The 20,927-nt window shown below is 45.6% G+C and overlaps 1 protein-coding gene across 6 annotated transcripts in view; it reads left to right on the top strand.

Annotated features, from left to right (window-relative positions):
• Positions 1–20,927, top strand: part of MYO9A (myosin IXA) — a 1,236,948-nt gene that overhangs the window by 1,073,425 nt on the left and 142,596 nt on the right. For all 6 annotated transcript variants that reach the window (XM_085643964.1, XM_085643968.1, XM_085643966.1 and 3 more), the window contains 2 exons: positions 14,668–14,856; positions 15,708–15,755. In XM_085643964.1, the coding sequence (XP_085500090.1) occupies positions 14,668–14,856; positions 15,708–15,755 (237 nt within the window). The remainder of the gene's footprint in view (positions 1–14,667; positions 14,857–15,707; positions 15,756–20,927) is intronic.

Here is a 20,927-nt window from a genome sequence, read left to right on the forward strand (position 1 = left end):
AGGTCATTACCTTGTTGGTTCAACACCTGGCAGGTTCTCTGAACGCCAGGGCGGACAAACTCAGCCGCCGGTGCTTGATGGATCACGAATGGCGTCTGAACTCGGACGTGGTGCAAGGTCTCTTTCAGCAGTGGGGAGAGCCTTGGTTAGGTCTATTCGCCACGTTGGAATTTCCAAGGCGGCACTCGCTCGGCGACGCCTTTTGTCGCAAGTGGAGTTGCGGTCTATTGTACGCCTTTCCGCCTATACCACTTCTGCCCAGAGTGCTGAAGAGGATTCGGCGCGACAAGTCATCCTTGTGGCTCCGGATTGGGCACGAAGATACTGGTATCCCGAGCTACTCAGCATGGTGACCGATCCCCTGATCCGACTGCCTCTTCGGTATGACCTTCTGTCGCAGCTGCAGGGGACGGTCCTCCACCCGAACCTATCCAGCCTCCACCTCCATGCGTTGAGATTGAGCGGCGACAGTTGACAACTTTCGATCTTCCTCCCGAAGTCTGTGATGTCATTCTGGCAGCCAGGCGTCCCTCCACTAAAACGGTATACGTCTTCAGGTGGAACAAGTTTGTGGCATGGTGCACAGCGAAGGCTGTGGATCCCCTTTCTGCCCCTCTATCTGAAGTCCTTCTGTTCCTTCTTTCTTTGGCCCAGCAGGGCTCTGCTCTGGGCACTATCAAAGGTTATCTTTCGGCTATCTCTGCCTTTTTACGGCTTCCAGATCAGCCTTCTCTTGTTAAGTCCCCGGTTATTAACCGTTTCCTGAAAGGCATTATGCACACATTTCCTCCTGTGACGTTCATAATGCCTCAATGGGACTTAAACCTTGTCTTGACATATCTGATGTGCGCTCCCTGCGATCCCCTTCATACCTGTCCTTTGCGTCGTCTTACTCTCAGGACGGCTTTCCTGGTAGCTATCACCTCTGCCAGATGAGTGAGTGAGCTCCAGGCTCTTTCTTCCAAGCCTCCTTTCCTTTCTGTTCATCCGGACAAGCTGGTTTTAAGCACCCGTCCTTCTTTCTTGCCAAAGGTTGTCACACCCTTCCACATCGGGCAGACCATCTCTTTGCCCACCTTTTTTCCTCCTCCGCATCCTTCAAGGGAGGAGGAGAGGCTCCACCATCTGGACCCAAAATGTGTGCTCGCATTCTATCTGAAGCGTACGCAGCAGTTGCGGGTGGATGACCAGCTCTTTGTTGGCTAAGTGTGTGCCAAAAAAGTTCGGGCTGTGCACAAACGGACCATCTTGCGGTGGGTTGTTCTGTGCATCAAAGCATGTTACTCCTTGGGTAAGAAGGAGCCTACTGAGGGGCTGCGTGCTCATTCTACCAGGACAACTGCAGCCACTACTGTTTTGGGACGTGGTGGGACATTTGTCAGGCAGCTACGTAGGCTTCGCTGCACACGTTTACCAAGCATTACTGCCTTGACAGTCCGGTCCGGAGAGACGGCTTCTTTGGCCGTTCTGTGCTCCGTGACTTTCTGGTGTAATCTTTTCGCAGACCCACCACCGGGGTTGGTATTGCTGGGATATCTATTCTAAGGTACGGAATCTATCACTAACATGTCTCTTTCAGATGCACAAGTTACTACTTGTGTAACGATACATCTGTAAGAGACATTAGTGATAGATTCCTTACCGCCCCACCCATCCTCCCCGTTCTGCGAACTGATTTCTAGGGTCAAGGTCATCCCTTTCAGGGCCCTAGTTTCTTGGCACCAGTGGTCAGTTTCTTGCATGGCTCTGCGTTCCTGGCGCGGAAAGTCGTGTACAGAACTGACGTCAGCGCGCATCGGCGGCGCCTAAGTAGTCTCCGTGACGTCATCTCGGTGCTTACGAAACTAGTGACGGAGGCGGAGCCGCTAGATGCCACCTACTGAAGCGCAGGGGTACTGCTACAGAAACCTTTTCCGGATCCAGTCTAATGCCTGGGGATATTCTAAGGTAAGGAATCTATCACTAACTAATGTCTCTTACAGATATATCGTTACACAAGTAGTAACTTGTGCAACGATAATGTTGACCAGCATATAGTTACGGAAAATCTAAAAGCCGTTCGTGTCTATATTTTATGTCTAGAGCAGACCCATGTTGAGGGCGCGAGGAAAAATCTACTGGAACAGCTAGGGTATCACCTCTTTGCTAGTACTACACTAGGAACCAGAACAAGAGGGATGGCCATTCTTACTCGGAAAGGAGATATGAATTTCAAAAGGCGATTAACAGATAAATACGGGCGTTGAGTGATTGTGGAATGTTTTTATCTTAAATATACATTTACTATGTTCTCTGTATATGGGTCTAAAGGGGATGACCTTGATTTCTTGGTATTACTCAATACAGAGCTTGCAGTATGGCCTACACCGATTATATTTTGTGGTGACCAGAAAAATGATGGTATGGGCCGGCTCTGGAGTGGGAAAATTGGTAATTATTTAGGGCCAGAGCACTTACACATTTGCTACATGATAATGGACTTGTAGATGTTTGACCACATTTAAAGTCTCTTGACTCGGGTAGCACGTTTTTTCCAGCTCCCCATAAATCAGTAGTGCGTCTGGATTATTTTTCTGTCACACAGCAATTAATAGCAAGGTGTTGAAAAATAGCCCCTTGACATCATCATAATCCCCTGGTCTTGAAAGTTACCTTCACGGGGGGGGGGGGTAAAGAACTGAACATATTTGACATTTGAAAGGGGTTTGTTGCAGGACCTGGGCTATGTTCGAGGCATGTGGGCTGCTGAATTCATATCTGTGCATAGATCGCCGCCTAGTGTTGGGTCCGGATGTTTGCACGTTGTTGTCCTGGAAGAGTCTTCGAAGTATCCTGAGATAGGTGACTCCTCCCCTGGACCACAGTGCGCATGGGCATCCTCTCCATCCTCAGATTGTTTTTTTCCGCCATTGGGTTCGGATGTGCTTATCTTGACTCAAGTTAGGAAAATTTAGTTTAAGGCCAAAAGGCCTTTAGTTTTTGTCGGTACTGTTCCCGCTCGGTATCGACAGCTTACTTGCTAGTTTAGCAAACTTATTCAAGTTTTTTCGGACCCGTTTAATCCGACCATCGACCTTACATCGACGATGGAATCGAGGACCCCATTCAAACGGTGTCCTGTTTGCCACGCCAAATATCCACATATCGACGTCCACCTGGTGTGCAACAAATGCCTCTCGCCGGATCACGACGAATCGAAATGTATGGCCTGTGCCCGATTCCGATCCAAAAACACTCTCCGGAATCGACGGGCAGCGAGATTAGAAGCGCAGCAATCGGCACCGGCCCCGACCAACATCTTCAGCACCGAGGACGAAGATATTGAAAGCGTGGAAGACATAAACTCCAGCCCCGCTTCTGAACACAATTCCCAATCGGAAGACGCCGATGAAGCGCTTTTTCACAGGGAAGAAGCCGACGATGAGGTAGGAGACTACGATGAGGCCTTTGGGGCCGAAGAAGATAGCTCTGGTGAAGAGCAGGGCCTACCCGTCCAAACGGAGGCTATCAAAGTGCGTCAGTCTACGGCTCCGGTCGAGGGATCGCCTTCGGGCCTTACCCGAGATCAATCCCGCAGTTCTTCGGCCCCGCCTTCTGGCCCGGCCTCGAACATCCAGCGAGAGCCATTATTACCGAAAAAGACTGGTTTCCCTCAAACGAAACCGAAACCAATCGTCGCACCGGTTCAACAGAAATCGAAAGTGAAACTGGCAGTGGTCGGCTCGAAGACCTCCACTCCTTCGACGCCAGCCAAAACCATCGGCTCCGAACGCACAAAAAGGGATTTCGGCGCCGAACTCGCAGCAGCGGATGTCGGCACCGACCCGAAAAGGAAGGCCATCGGTACCACCAAAGCGCCTCGGCCCCCGGCACCGAAGCAATCGGCCCCGACCACCAAGGGTAAAATGGCCGCTCCATCGGAGTCCACTTCGAAGGCAGCGACTAGGGTCCAGTCATCGACGCCGTCGACCGCTACTACCTCTCCTCGACTCGATGACCCTGTGGCTCCGAAGAAGTCCACGCCTACCTCTACAGAACCACTCGGCACCAAAGAACCTTCGGCGTTCTCGGTGCGACAAGTTGCAGCGTCATTGCAACGCATCAGAGAACAGGCAGCCCTCCAGTCCACGTCGGGCTCCGACCCGAAAAAGGCTCCAAAGGCACCTTCGGCACCAACCAACATCACTTTTGGTTTGCCGCCGTCCACAGCGCCAAAAATGTTCGAGATCCGAACACGTGTCACCCAGAGAAGGTCCCCGTCTACTGGACACTCTCCTACTGGGCCTTCACCGTCCCAATTCATCGACGCCGACACCGGCAGACTCATGCTCCGAAAACGGAAGGTCACGCCAGACCAGGCTTTGGACTCTTACAGAATCCCTCTAAAGCAGAAACTACCAGCAGAATCGGAACCGGTTCTATACGAACGCCTGCACACCTCCTATCCAGATCCCCAGTCCTTTTCTCCGACGCCCTCCGACACGGACGCAATTGAGGATTACATGGGTGATGATACCACCTACCCCAGGGATATAGATCCTGAGGAGCAGCAGGACCCAGATCAAGCTTGGGATGACCCTGCAGACCCGGGTGCCACAACAGATACCCAGGACACGCAGCTTTACGGCGCAAAAACATCTCCCACAGAGGACACTGCTGCCTTCAATGCCCTCATAGAACGTGCTGCAGCCAATCATGGAGTGCAACTCCACTCTGACACAGTTGAGGACGACTTCTTGGTGGACACTTTCGCCTCCTCAGAGAGGACTGTCAAGACTCTGCCCATGTTAAAAGGTGTTCTCAAGCCAGCAAAGGACATTTTCAAGGAAACAACCAGGGCACGGGTGATAAACCCCAGGATTGAGAAAAAATACAAACCTGCGCCCGGGGACCCTATGTACATTAGAGGTCAGTTACCTCTGGACTCCATGGTGGTTGCTAACGCTCGCAAACAACTGGTGATGCTCCTCCCCCGGACAAAGAGTCCAAGGTGCTGGAGACCTCCGGCAAAAGGATTGCAGCCCAAGCAGCAAACATCTGGCGCATTGCCAATACACAGGCACTCCTGGCTCGCTACGATCGTTCACACTATGACACGCTAGAGTCACTACTCCAACATCTACCAGACGAGTACAAAGAGGCAGCGGAGCTCCTCATCAGAGAGGGACAACTTCTTACAAACGCATCCATTAAGTGTGCACTAGATGCTGCCAACACAGCTGCGAGGGCGATAAACACCAGCGTCATGTTACGCCGACACGCTTGGTTAAGAATCTCCGGATTCAAACCTGAGATTCAAAATAACATCCTAAATCAGCCTGTCAACCCCGACAACTTATTCGGACCAGAAGTTGACACCACCTTAGAAAAGATCAAAAAGGACACTGACACTGCAAAGTCAATGGGGGCTCTGCAAACGCAGACATTTCGTAGTGGCTCCTTTCGTCGCCCCGGAAATAGGGGAGCGGCTAGAGGACAGGGGTCACAGCAAACATACAATAAAGGGGGCACACAGAGTACCTACGATAAAAACAACAGAGGTGGATATCGTGGCTCCAGCACCAAGGGCAGAGGACGCGGTTACGGCAACACCAGGTCCTCACCCAAGAACAAACAGTGACGCCTTCTCCCTTCCCCCCGACCACATAACACCTGTCGGGGGGAGACTCCAGCGGTTCCTGTCCACGTGGAATACCATCACCACGGACAGGTGGGTCAGGGATGTTATCCAGCACGGTTACTGTCTCGAATTAACCTCCACTCCACCCACAATACCGCCAAAGCACCGTCCTATGTCCTCAGAGCACTTTGCATTATTGCAGCAGGAAGTGCTAAGTATGCTGCAAAAAGGTGCAATAGAGGTCGTGCCCGTCCACCAGCAAGGGACAGGGGTGTACTCTATGTACTTCTTAATACCAAAGAAGGACGGGTCACTCAGACCTATACTAGACCTGAGACCCCTCAACCACTACATTCTCTCAGAGCATTTCCATATGCTCACCCTACAGCAGGTTCTCCCGCTGCTCAGACAGGGAGACTTCCTAGCCACACTAGACCTCAAAGATGCGTACTTCCACATCCCCATACACCCGTCACACAGGAAATATCTCAGGTTCACTATTCAGGGGCAGCACTACCAATTCAAAGTCCTCCCCTTCGGTGTGACAACAGCACCCAGAGTTTTCACCAAGTGCCTAGCTACAGTGGCTGCACATCTACGGAGACAACACATTCACGTCTACCCTTACCTGGACGACTGGCTTCTTCAGGCAAAGTCAGCCCAGCAATGTGCCAACCACATGTCCCTCACCATTCACCTTCTTCACAGTCTGGGATTCTCACTAAATTACCCAAAATCACATCTCCAACCCGCACACGTACAACAGTACCTAGGTGCGACCATAGACACTCTGGCAGCCACAGCTCAGCCAAATTTAGTGAGGATCAACAGCATGCAGATGCGGATTTCAAAGTTCAAACCTGAACACTCCCTTCCTGCGCGAGTGTTCATGCAGTTGATAGGCATGATGGCCTCCTGCATTTTCATAGTCCCACACGCGAGACTACATATGCGCCCGCTTCAGGAGTGCTTGGCACGTCAATGGAATCAGGCTCACGGGCAATTAAAAGACCTAGTGTTGGTGAGCGGTCGGGCATACAACTCTCTGCATTGATGGAATCCACAAAACCTTTGCAAGGGCCGACCGTTCCAAGAGCCTGTTCCACAAATAATACTGACGGCGGACGCGTCTCTCCAGGGATGGGGAGCTCATGTACTCAATTACACAGTGCAGGGACTATGAACAATACAACAAAAGAAGATGCACATCAACCTTCTAGAACTGATGGCAATCTTCCTGGCAATGAAGGCATTCAAAGTACACTTGTGCAACAAAGTCGTGTTGATCCGGACGGACAACATGACTGCCATGTACTACATACAGAAGCAGGGAGGAACACACTCTCCACAGTTGTCTCATCTGGCTCAGAGCATGTGGAAGTGGGCCATTCAGAGGAACATATTCCTCATGGCGGAACACCTCCCCGGCAAGGACAACCAGATGGCGGATCTGCTCAGCGGACACAGCCACCAGATGCACGGGTGGGAGCTACATCCGTCAGTACTCCAACCGTACTTCCAACAGTGGGGTCATCCAGAGATAGACCTATTCGCCACACACAAACGCAAAATGCCAAAGCTTTGCCGCCAGGTTCCCACATCCACAGTCGCAGGGCAATGCGATATGGATGAACTGGTCCGGCAGATTTGCGTACGCTTTTCCCCCAGCGCCATTGATACCGCTGGTGGCACGCAAACTGCGACAGCACTCACTAACACTCATCCTAGTTGCTCCCACATGGGCGCGCCAGCCATGGTACACCACCTTTCTAGAACTTTCCGTGGTGCCGCATCAAAGGCTGCGGATCAAACCTGCACTCTTAACGCAGAACCATGGCGAAATTCAGCACCCAGATCCGCAACAGCTGAACCTTGCAATCTGGCTCCTGAAGTCTTAGAGTTTGGCTACCTAAACCTGCCACCTGACTGTATGGAGATCATTAAGGACGCCAGGAGACCCACTACCAGAGCCTGCTATGCAGCTAAATGGAAGAGGTTTGTCACTTACTGCAACAACAATGACATTAACCCGCTAGACGCATCCATTCAAAATATAATCTGTTACCTCTTACACCTATACCGATGCAATCTGGCATACACCTCAATACGTATCCATTTGACCGCAATAGCAGCCTATCTCCAGAACAGGCAGCACCTCTCTTTGTTCAGAGTGCCGGCCATCAAAGCTTTCTTGGAGGGACTTAAACGAGTAATTCCCCCAAGACACCCACCAGCACCGGTGTGGAACCTCAACTTGGTCCTCACCCGACTAATGGGTCCACCCTTCGAACCTCTCCACTCATGTGAGATTCAATTCCTCACCTGGAAAGTAGCTTTCCTAGTGGCAATCACTTCGTTAAGGAGAGTTAGTGAACTCCAGGCACTAACCATTCAAGAGCCATTCATACAGGTTCACGCAAACAGGGTCGTACTTCGTACCAACCCCAAATTCATGCCTAAAGTAATATCACAGTTCCACATGAATCAAAATATAGAACTGCCTGTTTTCTTTCAAAATCCACAAAATGTAGCAGAGAGAATGCTCCATACACTAGATGTAAAAAGAGCCCTCATGTACTATATAGACAGAACTAAAGTCTTTAGGAAGACAAAACAACTTTTCGTTGCCTTTTCTCTACAACACAAGGGCAACGCCATTTCCAAAGCAGGTATAGCCAGATGGATCGTTAAATGTATTCAAATTTGCTATCAAAAGGCTAAACGCACATTAACGATTCCCCCACGAGCCCATTCAACACGTAAGTTAGTGGCGTCCATGGCTTTCCTGGGAAACATTCCTTTACAGGAAATATGTAGAGCAGCCACATGGTCCACTATACATACATTTACCAAACACTACTGTGTAGATGTACACTCAAAACAGCAGGCAGCTGTAGGACAGGCTGTTCTCAAAACTCTTTTTCAGACCGCTGCAGCTGGCACTGGTGGCCACCGCTAATAGGAGGTACTGCTATGTATTCTATGCACAGATATGAATTCAGCAGCCCACATGCCTCGAACTGAATATGCTACTTACCAGTATGCATCTGTTCTTGGCATGTAGGGCTGCTGACATTCATATCGCCCACCCTCCTCCCCGGCGCCTGTAGCAGCTGCAGCTCTCAGAATTACTGTATAGCATGGTCATCACTTTCTGTATCTACTCCATCACTGCCACAATGGCGAAAAACAATCTGAGGATGGAGAGGATGCCCATGCGCACTGTGGTCCAGGGGAGGAGTCACCTATCTCAGGATACTTCGAAGACTCTTCCAGGACAACAACGTGCAAACATCCGGACCCAACACTAGGCGGCGATCTATGCACAGATATGAATGTCAGCAGCCCTACATGCCAAGAACAGATGCATACTGGTAAGTAGCATATTCAATTACACACATGAACAAATGGATCAGAGAATGTATGCAGTGTAACAGACGTAGTACATAGAGTGGTATGGTATGTGTGTTCGTTTAAGGCAGGGGCTGGGTGGGAGACACTTCGTTTTTAATTGACCCTTAAAAGAAGCAAACCCAACATTTAAATACATTATTTAAAACGCTGGTGGTAATTGAGGAGAACCTTGTCGGGCTATAGCCTCTGGGGCGTGTATAGAGAATATATTGTATAAACTAGCTTTGGCAAGAGCTGCTATGCGCAAAGTTTCAGCAGCAAGAGTGGCTGAAAAATATATTGCACAGCGGCAAGACTGTCATGAGTATAATGAATGGGTCGGACATATGTTGGCAGTATGGACGAAATGGAAAGCAGTTAGTGGGAAGCTCCTTGAGATTAAAAATGATTAAGGAAATTTAGTTACCGGTTCCTCTGGCATGCGGGAGGAATTCCGTAAATGTTATGAGAAATTTTATGAAAAATTATATGGGGAGGAGGAGTGTTCCGAGGAGAGATTCATAAGTAATTACTTAGGCTCTATTCAAACTGAGCAGTTTTCTCAAGAAGATGTGGAATCCTTAGATGCCCTGTTCTCAAAGGAAGAAATATATAGAGCACTTTATGATCTTCCTTCTGGAGAGGCTGTGAGACCAGACCAGAATTGTATAAAATGTTTCTTACATTTCTAAGGCCCGATCTGCTTGATAAGGTATGCCAGGCTCAAAAGGGGGTGCAACCCCTCCCCCCCCCCCCCCTCCCCCCCCCCCCCCCTCCTGCCGGAGTCATGGGCTTGAGCCAGTATCATTATGTTTTTTTAATAAGGGGAAACCTTCAACTGAGGCCAGGTCCTACAGACCCATAACACTCATGAACAGCGATGCCAAGATATTTTCACAGGTGCTAGCCAGTCTGTTAAGTCTTATTATAGGTAAGGTGATCTCTCCCAGGCAGAGGAACTAATGATCACATTTGCAGGGTGGTTACACTATTTTATGCTGCTTCGATCACTAGAAACCCTATAGCGCTGATTCTGCTTGATGCCCAAAAAGCGTTTGATAGGGTCTCCTGGGATTACGAGTGGGCTGCCCTTGAGTGGTTCGGCATAGGTAAGGGTTTTATCAATGCTATACGGGTAATGTTTAGGGCCCCGTAGCCCAGCTTCGTTAGATGGGGTGGCCACACAGAACCACTTTTGATCGCAAGGTAGCCAAGACAAGGCTGGCTTTGCTCCCCACTCCTATTCGCATGCTACATAGATCCTTTGATTCGGAAAATTGAGGCTAGTGCAAGAATTAAACCTAATTATTTGCAAGGGCGTGACACCATAATTCTGGGTTATGCCGATGATCTGGCAGTAGTAACATCTGACCCTAATGTAGCATTTGTGGAAATTGAGAAAGAAACCTGGGCGTTTAGGAGAATATCTGGATACTCACTTAACCAGCATAAAACGCAAATAGTAATAAATAGCTTGGTCCACCTAGACAATCCTCGGGTGATGCAGTCTGCTTTTTACCTAGCTGTGAATATAACACCCGAGCTGGAGCAAATTGTGGAGTTAAATCTAGCCCCAGTTATAAAGAAAGGTCGGAAGGATTTTGTTAGGATGAATAATTTGCTTTAAGAGGATGTAAGATATGAATAATAGGTTTTTATGGGAAGACAAGGAAAGCCCTGAGGTTTATGGCACTTCCTAGGGCGAGAGGGAGATGGGCTGTCCCAGATCTAAGAATGTACCATTGGGCTGCAGTGCTCCAGTATGTGTGTGGTTTAGTAGGGGGTCGGTGGGAGTCGATGGATCAATGGAGTAGGAGTGGTTCACCTGATATTTATGAACTACTACTAAGACATGAGGCTCAAAAGTGGTTCTTGAAATACAGCCAACCTAGCTAATACAAGAAAGTTAGATTTAAAACTCTGTCAGACGAATTTAGAGTATGGGTGGCTGAGAAGAAAAACTTTTATGCACCGCTTTTCAGGAACCCAATGCTTTCTGAAATCTTCTGTGGTGTGGTTATGTCACGCTGGGAGGAGCTAGGAGTTCGGAGGATGGGGGACCTTATTGATGCAGATGGAATAATGTCATTCAAATAAATTGCATGGTTGATCGGAAAGATTTTTTTAAATATTTACAGATACAGAGCTTTTTTGCTAAGAAGAAAGGGGGGGGGGTCACAAGGATTTTGTAAGGACTCTATAATGGCGGCAGAAAGGTACAACGAGGGCTGCACTGTTAGTCAAATATACAGGGAGCTGAACCAACTGATGCAGGACGACCTCGAAAAGCAAGGTGAGAAATGGAAACAAAAGCCAGGTACAAATTGCGTCAATATTTTAGACTCGCTAAAACTAGGCTAATCTATTCTGTGTTCGTCCGGATTACAGGCACAAAATTATAAACTTTTTTCTCTTTATTATGCACTGGCCAAGATAGCCCAATGAGGGGGGGTAGTTGGGATTCGCTGTAGCACTACAGAAGCAGATCTAATACATACGTTTTCTACTTGTCCGCTTTTAGAAACCATGAAGAGTGATATAGGATTTTTTTTAGCTCAATCCCTGAAAATAAAAGTAACGTTAACGGCTGAATTAATGCTGTTGGGGGTCGTTAGTGAAGGAACAAAACAGACACCAATATTTTTTGTTTTTGGCCGTGGCAGAGGTTAGAATCTGTGTTTCCTCTACTTGGTTGGATCCGCTCACCACAACATTTCAACAATGGTTTGCACGGTTTTTATCTATTTTTAATCATTGAAGAGGGGGTGTATGATTTGAAGGGACAAAGGGCATAAGCACTATGAAAGTGTATTTGGGCTCCGATCTATAGTTGGAAAAAAGACAATGAGAGGTCAAGATTCATTATAAATCATTTGCAATTTTTGTATATCGTATGATATTAATTGTAGCTTTCTATTTGATGGAACATGGATTTCCATTTTCCCTTAATATTGTATTTTTTTATTATTGGCTGAATTTCCTCATGTGTGTGTGTGTATATGTGTATATATATATATATATATATATATATATATATATTTGATTGTGTTGAAATTTGCAATAAAAAAAGGAAATAATACTGCAGAAAGGACATGAAGGACATTGTGTCAGTAGAGTGCATCATTCTATTTTTTGTGTTTTGAGGTTCTCTGCTACCACACTGCACAAAAACTAAAGTTGACACATGTTTTGCCTGTGCTCTGGAGGTTGGAGACCCAGGCAAATATAGACCAAACAGCAAAATTGTGTGCGGAGCGTGGCATCTATTCTAGATAATCTTGAGGAGGTGAAGTAGTTAGTCATATCAAACAGTGGTACATAGGAAATTGCCTTTTGGGGCTCATGCTGGTGACTAAAAGTTATTTAGTAAGGATGTCAAGATCAGGTCTAGGTGAATTTGTGTTAGGGATGTACAGGGGTTGCAGTTTTTTGCAATTGAAAAAAAAGCATGTGGCCTTTTGTGCATCACTGCTCTCGCCTGCCAGAAGTCCATCAACTCGGTGCCTGAGAATTTGATCTCTCCAATGGATGCACTATTGTCATTCATTTATAATTTGTACAGAGTAGGAAGTCATTCAGGCTTGGGGTAGGTGATCATCTTCAGTTTCTTCATGGAGCTGGCTGTTGAGGACTTGGAGAGTGGGGTAGAGTGGAGTTTTGGAGGAGTGTACGCTAAAAAAAACAAGGAATTTCGACAGTCTGCAATTTAGATGATTTATTAACGAATTTATGTTAAAATCAAGATTCTGTAATTGCACGCAAATGGTTTATGCTGGCCCCTCTCAAATGGAACTGTGCTCTGCTGCATCACTGATTATAAAGCTAAAGCTTAACATCCTAGTTCAAGCTCTAACAGCATCATACATAGCTCTAGCATGCAGGCACAAATTAACATCTTGTTCACTGCCTAATATAGTCTTTATTCACATCATAGAGCAATAACATGATTCCTCAGACGTTGACAGCTTGCTGTTGCACGAAGCCTATGTGACGATGTGACAGTTGTCACAAAACTTATGAATAAATAATTGTGTTGCCATAATTAAGATGTCAATGTGTTGCTTTCTTCTAATAAATGTTTTTTTTATTTAGTATTTAGGAAGCATCTCATTCTGGCTAGATTAATGCTTCTACTATCAATAAAAACATGTGGGATGGGGCGGGTAAAAAGAATAAAGCCTCCATGAGCCATAGGAAGAAATAGTAGAACAATTTCAACAGTGCTTGGGAACCTACTAACATGAGTCTGACATGACCCTCACTTATTCAGATTGTGCATACTTCATATATGAGTACTATAAAGCTATTTTCCCACTGTGACTTAACATTATATTTCAACCTCCCAGTCTGTGCAAACAACCCGCTCGTAGGACTTTAATATTCTACCTCAAGAAATATGACCTACGCATCCATCGATCCCACAGCGACATTAGACATATTACTCACATTCTGGGCTGGTAGGCGCACTATATCACTGCCGTATAGGGTCATCAGGGCAGAAACCATAGCCCCCCCCAGGGGCATTTGCCTCCTGGAACGCGGACCTGGAGGTGCCTTTGGAAGACAAGGACTGGAGGATGGTGGGTACACTCACGCACACGATTTCAAGTAATGCCCGCTTAAGGTTAGTCCACTACAACCACGCACATCGCACATGCCTGACCCCGGAGAGATTACATCGCAAGAAAAGGCAAATTTCTTGCATTTGGCTTGGGAATGCCCAGAGGTCAGTAGCTTCTGGTCGAAGGTAGTGGAGCGGATCAGAGGCAGCGTTTATGGACGAGTGCAGTTGACACCCACTCACTGTCTGCTGGGGTTAATACGAAACAACAAAAAGCAAGGTAAAATGGCATATAGGCTCCAGCAACTACTATTGGTGCTATCAAGGCGTAGAATCGCAATTGTTTGGATGGGAGTGCGGGTGCCTGGGATCCCGGTATGTATAAGAGATGTGCGGAAATGGACGCTGGCTGAGTATAGGCACATAAAAAGGTGCTTCAGAGATGAGAAATTAGAGAATGATTTAAGGGTCTGGAGGGAGCTTTGTCATGAACTACTGCCCGACGACCTCCAAGCAGGCTACCAAAGCACAACTGCAGGGAGTAACCATGCAAGTGCTAAAGGGAAGGGGGATTAAATGTCTTTGCACCTGGGTACAGTACTTGGAGAGGGGGGGATTGCTGATGATCCAATGCATGGGACTGTAATCACTATGAGGTATGTTTTCCCAATTCTAACAGCGGACTTCGAAATGCACACCTGTATTATGTTATTATGTAAAACTTTAAATAAAGTTTATAAAATAAAATAGTCTACTTCATGGCTGCAGTGATGTCCCCAAACATAAATCTCTTCACAGGCTTAATATAGTTTTTCTGTGACACTAACATGACCTTTTCAGACTCTGATAGCTTCACATTTCACAACAATAAACCTTTCAGACATCCATCAGGTCTTTGTGACCTTACAAAATGCTTGTGATTTTTGTTTATGGTATGACTATCCTGATTCATAAATACGTTGAACTGAAGTAATTTAGGCATGCCTGATGTATGTTTTGTCAAAAAATACAAATTTGAATAGTTCCATATTTTCATAAGTAAACTTTTACCAAGACACAAAATTAAGTCTGTGTTTTTTTTTTTTTACCACAGATGGATGATTCAAAGAGCATTCGCTATAAGGATCTGAATGCTCTGTTTGAGCAAATCTTGGAGAAGACCATGAGGTTGGAACAGAGGGACTGGAACGAATCACCTGTTCGAGTTTGGGTCAACACGTTTAAAGTCTTTTTGGATGAGTTTATGACTGAATATAAACCCTTGGAAAACACATCTGGAAAGGTGCTGATGCATGCAATGTTAATCTAATACATACAGTGGCAATTAATGTATGGTGGAATTATTTCTCTGTCAGAAATCTTGGTGGAAGGAACTCTTGTCAATAAATCCTGAAATAACGCTGCACTTCTATTTCTTGAAGGACGCACATCCTTCTATTTACTTGTGATACATCCATGCAAGAAATCACCTCCTGCCGGGTAAACCTACTACAGCATTGTCCTGTGATCAAATCTCTTGTCAATTTCTCCCATCACCCTATGGCAGAGTCCACTGACTTTTAATGCTTTAAACATAAAATACCTTTCGGAGAACATAAGACATAAGCTCACTTTTAGTTATTCCTCATTGGTAACAGCTACTTTCTAGAAGACATTTTCCCACGTTTGAACAATCCTCCATACAACTGCTATAAACATTTAAAAAAAATATATTAGTTCGCTATTTGGGAGGTTATTCATTCTATTTAGAATTTTACCAATTTGATGCCGATGACTTAGTTTTGCTGATAATTTCATGGTGTGCTGTGTTTTACTTCATGCATTCAACGCCTTAGCTTAGGTCTTACTATGCCATTATCTTTAAACAGCACTGTTAGTGACATGAACAGGTAGTAATTTTTGTTCCTGAAACTTTGCCATCTTTTGACCAGTTTCATTTGTGCACATGTTGTGGAAGGACAATAAAGATCATTTGGAGACTGCCTGTATTGTTGTTGACAATATTCAGGTAATAAATATATATTGGAAGCTATTTTAACAATATAATGAAAGACAGTCTTGCCCCTGTTCTTAACTAATGCTTGTTTAGTAATTATGCATTATTTATATAAGCTTCTTTTCTCTTCTTATTAGGTACCAAAAACAGAAAGGAAAAAGCGCAGGAAAAAAGAATCTGATATTGTAAGTCTGAGTATGCTGTAGTACATAATATTGGACAAATACTGAATTCCCCTAACTCCATACATGAATGAACACCGCAAATTTCTGTTGGTCACTTCTCATGGAAACTTGAACAATCCATTTAATCAAATGTTTGAAGTTGATTGCCTTCTTTAAGAGCAAATAAGGTCACTAATCATTCTTGATGTGACAGCTGAAACTGCATTGATTAACCAAACTTATTAGGAAGTGTGTTGTAGAATGTGGCTAATTTAAGGAGTGTCCAGATGTGTTGTATAATGTGGCTAATTCAAGGAGCATCCTAGTATGTTGTAGAATGTAGCTAATTTAAGGAGTGTCCAGTATCCTCAGATTTCGTGGCTGGAGCTTCATGAATGAACAATTTTGTATGTACAAGAGACATGGGCTGCCTCATCAGTGTTAATTAATGAATTTCAAACATTTGGTTTAGTTTTGTGGTAAAGGTCACCCTACATAGTACTTGGTTCTACTTGATCAGGGTACTTATCAGTAAAGATACCTTCCATAGGTGTTCTATTTAGCTGGGAGTGGCAAATCAATAGGTTTCAGTCAATGTCAATTTGAGACATCTATGTGCTTCCAAATAGGTGTTGTAGAAAATTGCTAATCCATGAACGATTAGAGAAGTTAAAATTCACCATAGAGAAGTAGATGAGTACAATGATTTTGATTACAGATTATTTTAATTGCTGTATTTTCTGTCAGACCTATTTAGAGGCTGATGAGCGAAGTGTGATTGGCAGGTTTTAGGATATTGAGCAAGCTGTTCAGCACAGCAAATGTTGCAAGTGGGAGCTGTTTTTGTGCGCAGTTTACATGTTGAGTGATATGAATGGCAGACTTCCAAGCGATAGGCTCTACTCTGCTACTTTTGACCCCGTAGACTGAGAACGCTAGTGGGCCGTTATTAAATTAAGTATAGATGCAGAACTATTAGAATAAGTTCACTCCTTCCACGCTAGCACATGGATCACAGTCTGTGTAGTTAGGACGGGGAAAAATGATCAGAAAAAAATTATAAACATCCTATAGCAAGGCCAATGTGCTTACATTTATCCTTTTTAATCTATATTTGTCTGAATTATTGTTTACTCTAGTGTCTGATGAGTCTTTACTGCTAATTTGATGGCTAGGGTCTCTCTGGACTTATTACTGGGGTTATGTAGTTCTCATTGCCCAGACACTTCTTGGTATCCAGCATCTGCTTGACCCACTGGGGAGTTAAACTGTTGTTAACTATTTGACTGTTAAGTTTTGGCATAGTATTCATAGCTGGAATCTAAATAGCAATGCTGTATGAGGAAAGTCATATATCATCCTAGATGTCTTATTTAAGTCCTCTTTGCTCTGGGGACCCCAGATTGGCTCAGTAGAAGCAAACGGTTGCGTTTGCAGTAACAGAATTACATCTTTTCAACAGTTGACATGGTTGTATGTCACTCTACCCTGTATTATACGTTTCCAACTGTAAAATCAAGGGCTGTTTCTAGTAACAGTTGTTAGGAGGCTAAACTTAGTTAAATCAATGGCCTGAGAAAGACCCTAACCTAATCCCTTTTTAGGCTTGAACTCTGATGTTAAGGTGTATAGAGCATGTTCATAATCCTGGGTCAGACTATAAAAGTCTTATTAATAAAGAACTAACGTAGAAGTTGGGTTCTTCGCTCTGTTGGCACTTTAAAGTGCACCATTTAGCTTACATTTGCTCAGAACTGTGCCTCTCCCCTCACTGGCTGTAATAAAGACTCACTTAAATTCATCTAAATGAATGTTAAGTTTTCACTGTAGAGTCAACCAGTTTAGCACATTAAAGATATTTTCCACAGTGGCAAATAGATATACTGAGTTGAAGACCAAGCAAAATTGGATTGACATGTTAGTGATACGAAAAGGCAATTTTTAATGAGGTTTTGTTGAACACTGCATCCGATTTTTTAACTATCACTATTGTTAAATTGATACCATTCAAATTTCAGTTGTAAGTTATGTAATATTGAAATAGAGAAAGTTATACTTGCTTTGGCTATGCTCAGGATTATTAGATTGGTGCAAGAGCTAAGAAGTGATTCAATCAGCTACTGTTGGCTTGGAAGTAGTTCACTGAAGTGCAGCCGAGCACGTATGTAATTCAGAAGATTTAGCCATATTGAACCACGGAAGCACGAAACAACCACAAGAGCACCATGAAGGAATACAACCAGCGCATAAGGGACACCAAACGGACTTTCATAAGAGACAAAGTCCAGACCAACGCCAAGGAACTGTTCAACGTCATACAGCAGCTCGTGAAACCCACCTGTGAAGCCACGGACGTCACACCTTCCCAGGAACTCTGCGATAAGCTCAGTTCCTACTTCCATCTAAAGATTAAGGGCCTTTACGACAAATTCAGTGAACCAGTGCCAAACACCACCCACCTACCCACCCTCGACGACAAGCCGACCATCATGTCCTGGGATCCCGCTACCGTTGAGCTCATCACCGTGACCATGAAGAAAACACACTCAGGAGCCACAACGGACACCTGCCCAACGCACATATTCCACAGAGCCGCCGCCGTCATCGCACCCGAACTAGGACGCACCATCCACGCCTCCCTCAGATCCAGAATCTGCCCAGAGGACTGGAAACGAGCGGAAGTGAAACCCCTGCTCAAGAAACAAATGGCCGACCCAATGGACCTGAAAAACTACAACCCATCTCTCTCCACCCCTTGGTGGCCAAAGTAACCGAGAGAGTCGTCAATGTCCAACTGACCGCCTTCATCGAAGAGAACTCGATCCTCAATGCCTCTGATGACATCCGCATACTACTAGACCAGGGACACACTGCGGCCCTTATCATTCTAGACCTCTCCGCAGCCTTCGACACTGTCTCACATCGCACGCTCACAGCTAGACAAGACCGAGGTCCTCATCCTCGGACCCTGCACCTCTGCCTGGGACAACACCTGGTGGCCTGCTACCCTCGGAAGCCCACCCACCCCTACGGACCATGCCTGGAACCTCTGCATCATCCTTGACTCCTCCCTCTCTATGAACCGCCAGATAAACGCGTCGCTTCCACGAGTTTCACCTGCCTTCGCATCCTCCATAAGACCTTCAAATGGATCCCCCCGACAGCAGAGGACGGTCACCCACGCACTCATAACCAGCAGACTGGACTACGGCAACGCTCTCTACGCCGGAGTCAACAGAACTCTTCTACACAAGCTCCAAACCATCAAGAACGCCGCAGCCAGACTTGTCCTCGGGACTCCACGTCACGAACACATGACCCAACACCTACGAGACCTCCACTGGCTCCCCGTCAAGAAGAGTGTCATTTTCAAACTCCTCACTCACGCCTACAAATCCCTAAACAACATCGGACCCATATACCTCAAGTAGAGAGTATCCTTCCATGTACCCAAGAGGAACCTCCGCTCTGCCGACCTCGCCCTGGCAGAAATCCCACACATCTGCAGAAGCAGAACCGGCAGGAGAGCTTTCTCCTACATCGCAGCCAAGACCTGGAACGAGCTCCCTGTGAACATCAAACGCTCCCCGACCCTGCACACGTTCAGAATGGACCTCAAGACCTGGCTCTTCAGCTGATCCGGAGCTGCATTTTCCCCCCTCCCCCCTCCCCCAGCGCCTTGAGACCTTCACGGGTGAGTAGCGTGCTATATAAACCCCTGATTCATTGATTGATATTGAAGAATTCAGCACTACCATCTTCGTATCCTTGGAGTGACCTCCAGCCAAATCAATGACAGTTCAACATGATTACACTTGAACGGATACTGACAGTCTGCAGATCCTGCAACATTACCATGTCACCACTTTCAATTTAGTAAAGTCACATGGAGAATAGTCACTGTTCAAGCCCTTCTCTATCAGACATAAAATGCATGCGAAAGGTTGACCATAAAGAAGTGCCAGCAATTGCCAGACTGGAGTCGCTAAATTGTGGGACAGCCAGAAACATAGTGGAAGTGTGTTAGAAGCATATGATAGCAATCCTGTAGCATGGAGAGGCAAAGGCTGGATAGAGAGAGGACCCAGGTAATGGCCTTGTTTGCTTCAGATGTTAGGAATGAGGTGTGCCTGTATGTATGTGTATTGGTTTACATGTTTCTATATGGATGTGTACACATATGTGTACATGTAGGTATGTGTTGAGTATTTGTCTGGCGTGGTTTCTCCCTGGAAGCCTTCCTGATTTCAGGGAAGACCAAATGAATTTGGTGCCTGAATATAAAGTGTTTATGTATGCCAGAATTCTGCCCATATCTGACAATATTGACACCAGCTTAATAATGGTAAATCTTGGCACATGTTTAGTGTCCTTGGATTGATCATGGCATAATGGCAGCTATTTTTGCCATCGTGTAAGCATGGTTTGCCTATGGTTCTTAGCATAACAGTGGGTTGCAGTGGCATAGTTGTAGCCCTAACAAAATGGTGAAAATAACATAGGTATTTTGTTGGGCTGCCTATACGTGATAGCAAAATCTAGTAGGTGTGACTGAATCTGTCTGTGCTGAAGTTGTACTTGGGACAATGCATAAAATATGATTTTTGTGGGGGAAAGGCTGTTTGTGTTTTTTTTACAGAAAAATAGAAGATTTGTATTATTTCAAAATGCAAAGTGTATAATTGATGGAAAACGTGTATTTTGAGAAACAGATATGTTGAAATTTGAAAGTAAAATTATTGGAAATCCAAAACACAATTAAGGTGCTCTTTAAATGATGATTCATACCCATTCTGGTGATTTATGGCATTTAATAAATCATTTGTGCTAGTGGGCATGTAGTCATGTGGAGGCATTTTATTATAATAAACCTTTCTAATAGAGATTTCTAGCCATTGATTCCTGAACTTTTGAATATTCCCCAGGCACTAGAATGGATCCAACTTTTTAGCATGTTCTTTGCGTGCCGGTAGGTGGCACCATGCAGCTTCCCACAGACACTGTTCCACTCTAGAAGTGACATGCAGAGCCTATGTATGCGCCACTCTATAGTGCTCACGTCAGTTTCTTTCTTTCCGCCCATCCTAAGCCAGATCCAGAGCCTCCTCTTGTCTTTTAAAGACTGTTACCTAAATAATTTTTTCAAGCCACAGAGGAGTTCCCTACCTATGCCATGGCAATGTATAGGGCAGC

This window comes from Triturus cristatus, chromosome 3_1 (genome assembly GCF_964204655.1).
Source record: "Triturus cristatus chromosome 3_1, aTriCri1.1, whole genome shotgun sequence".
NCBI classification, from domain to species: domain Eukaryota; kingdom Metazoa; phylum Chordata; class Amphibia; order Caudata; family Salamandridae; genus Triturus; species Triturus cristatus.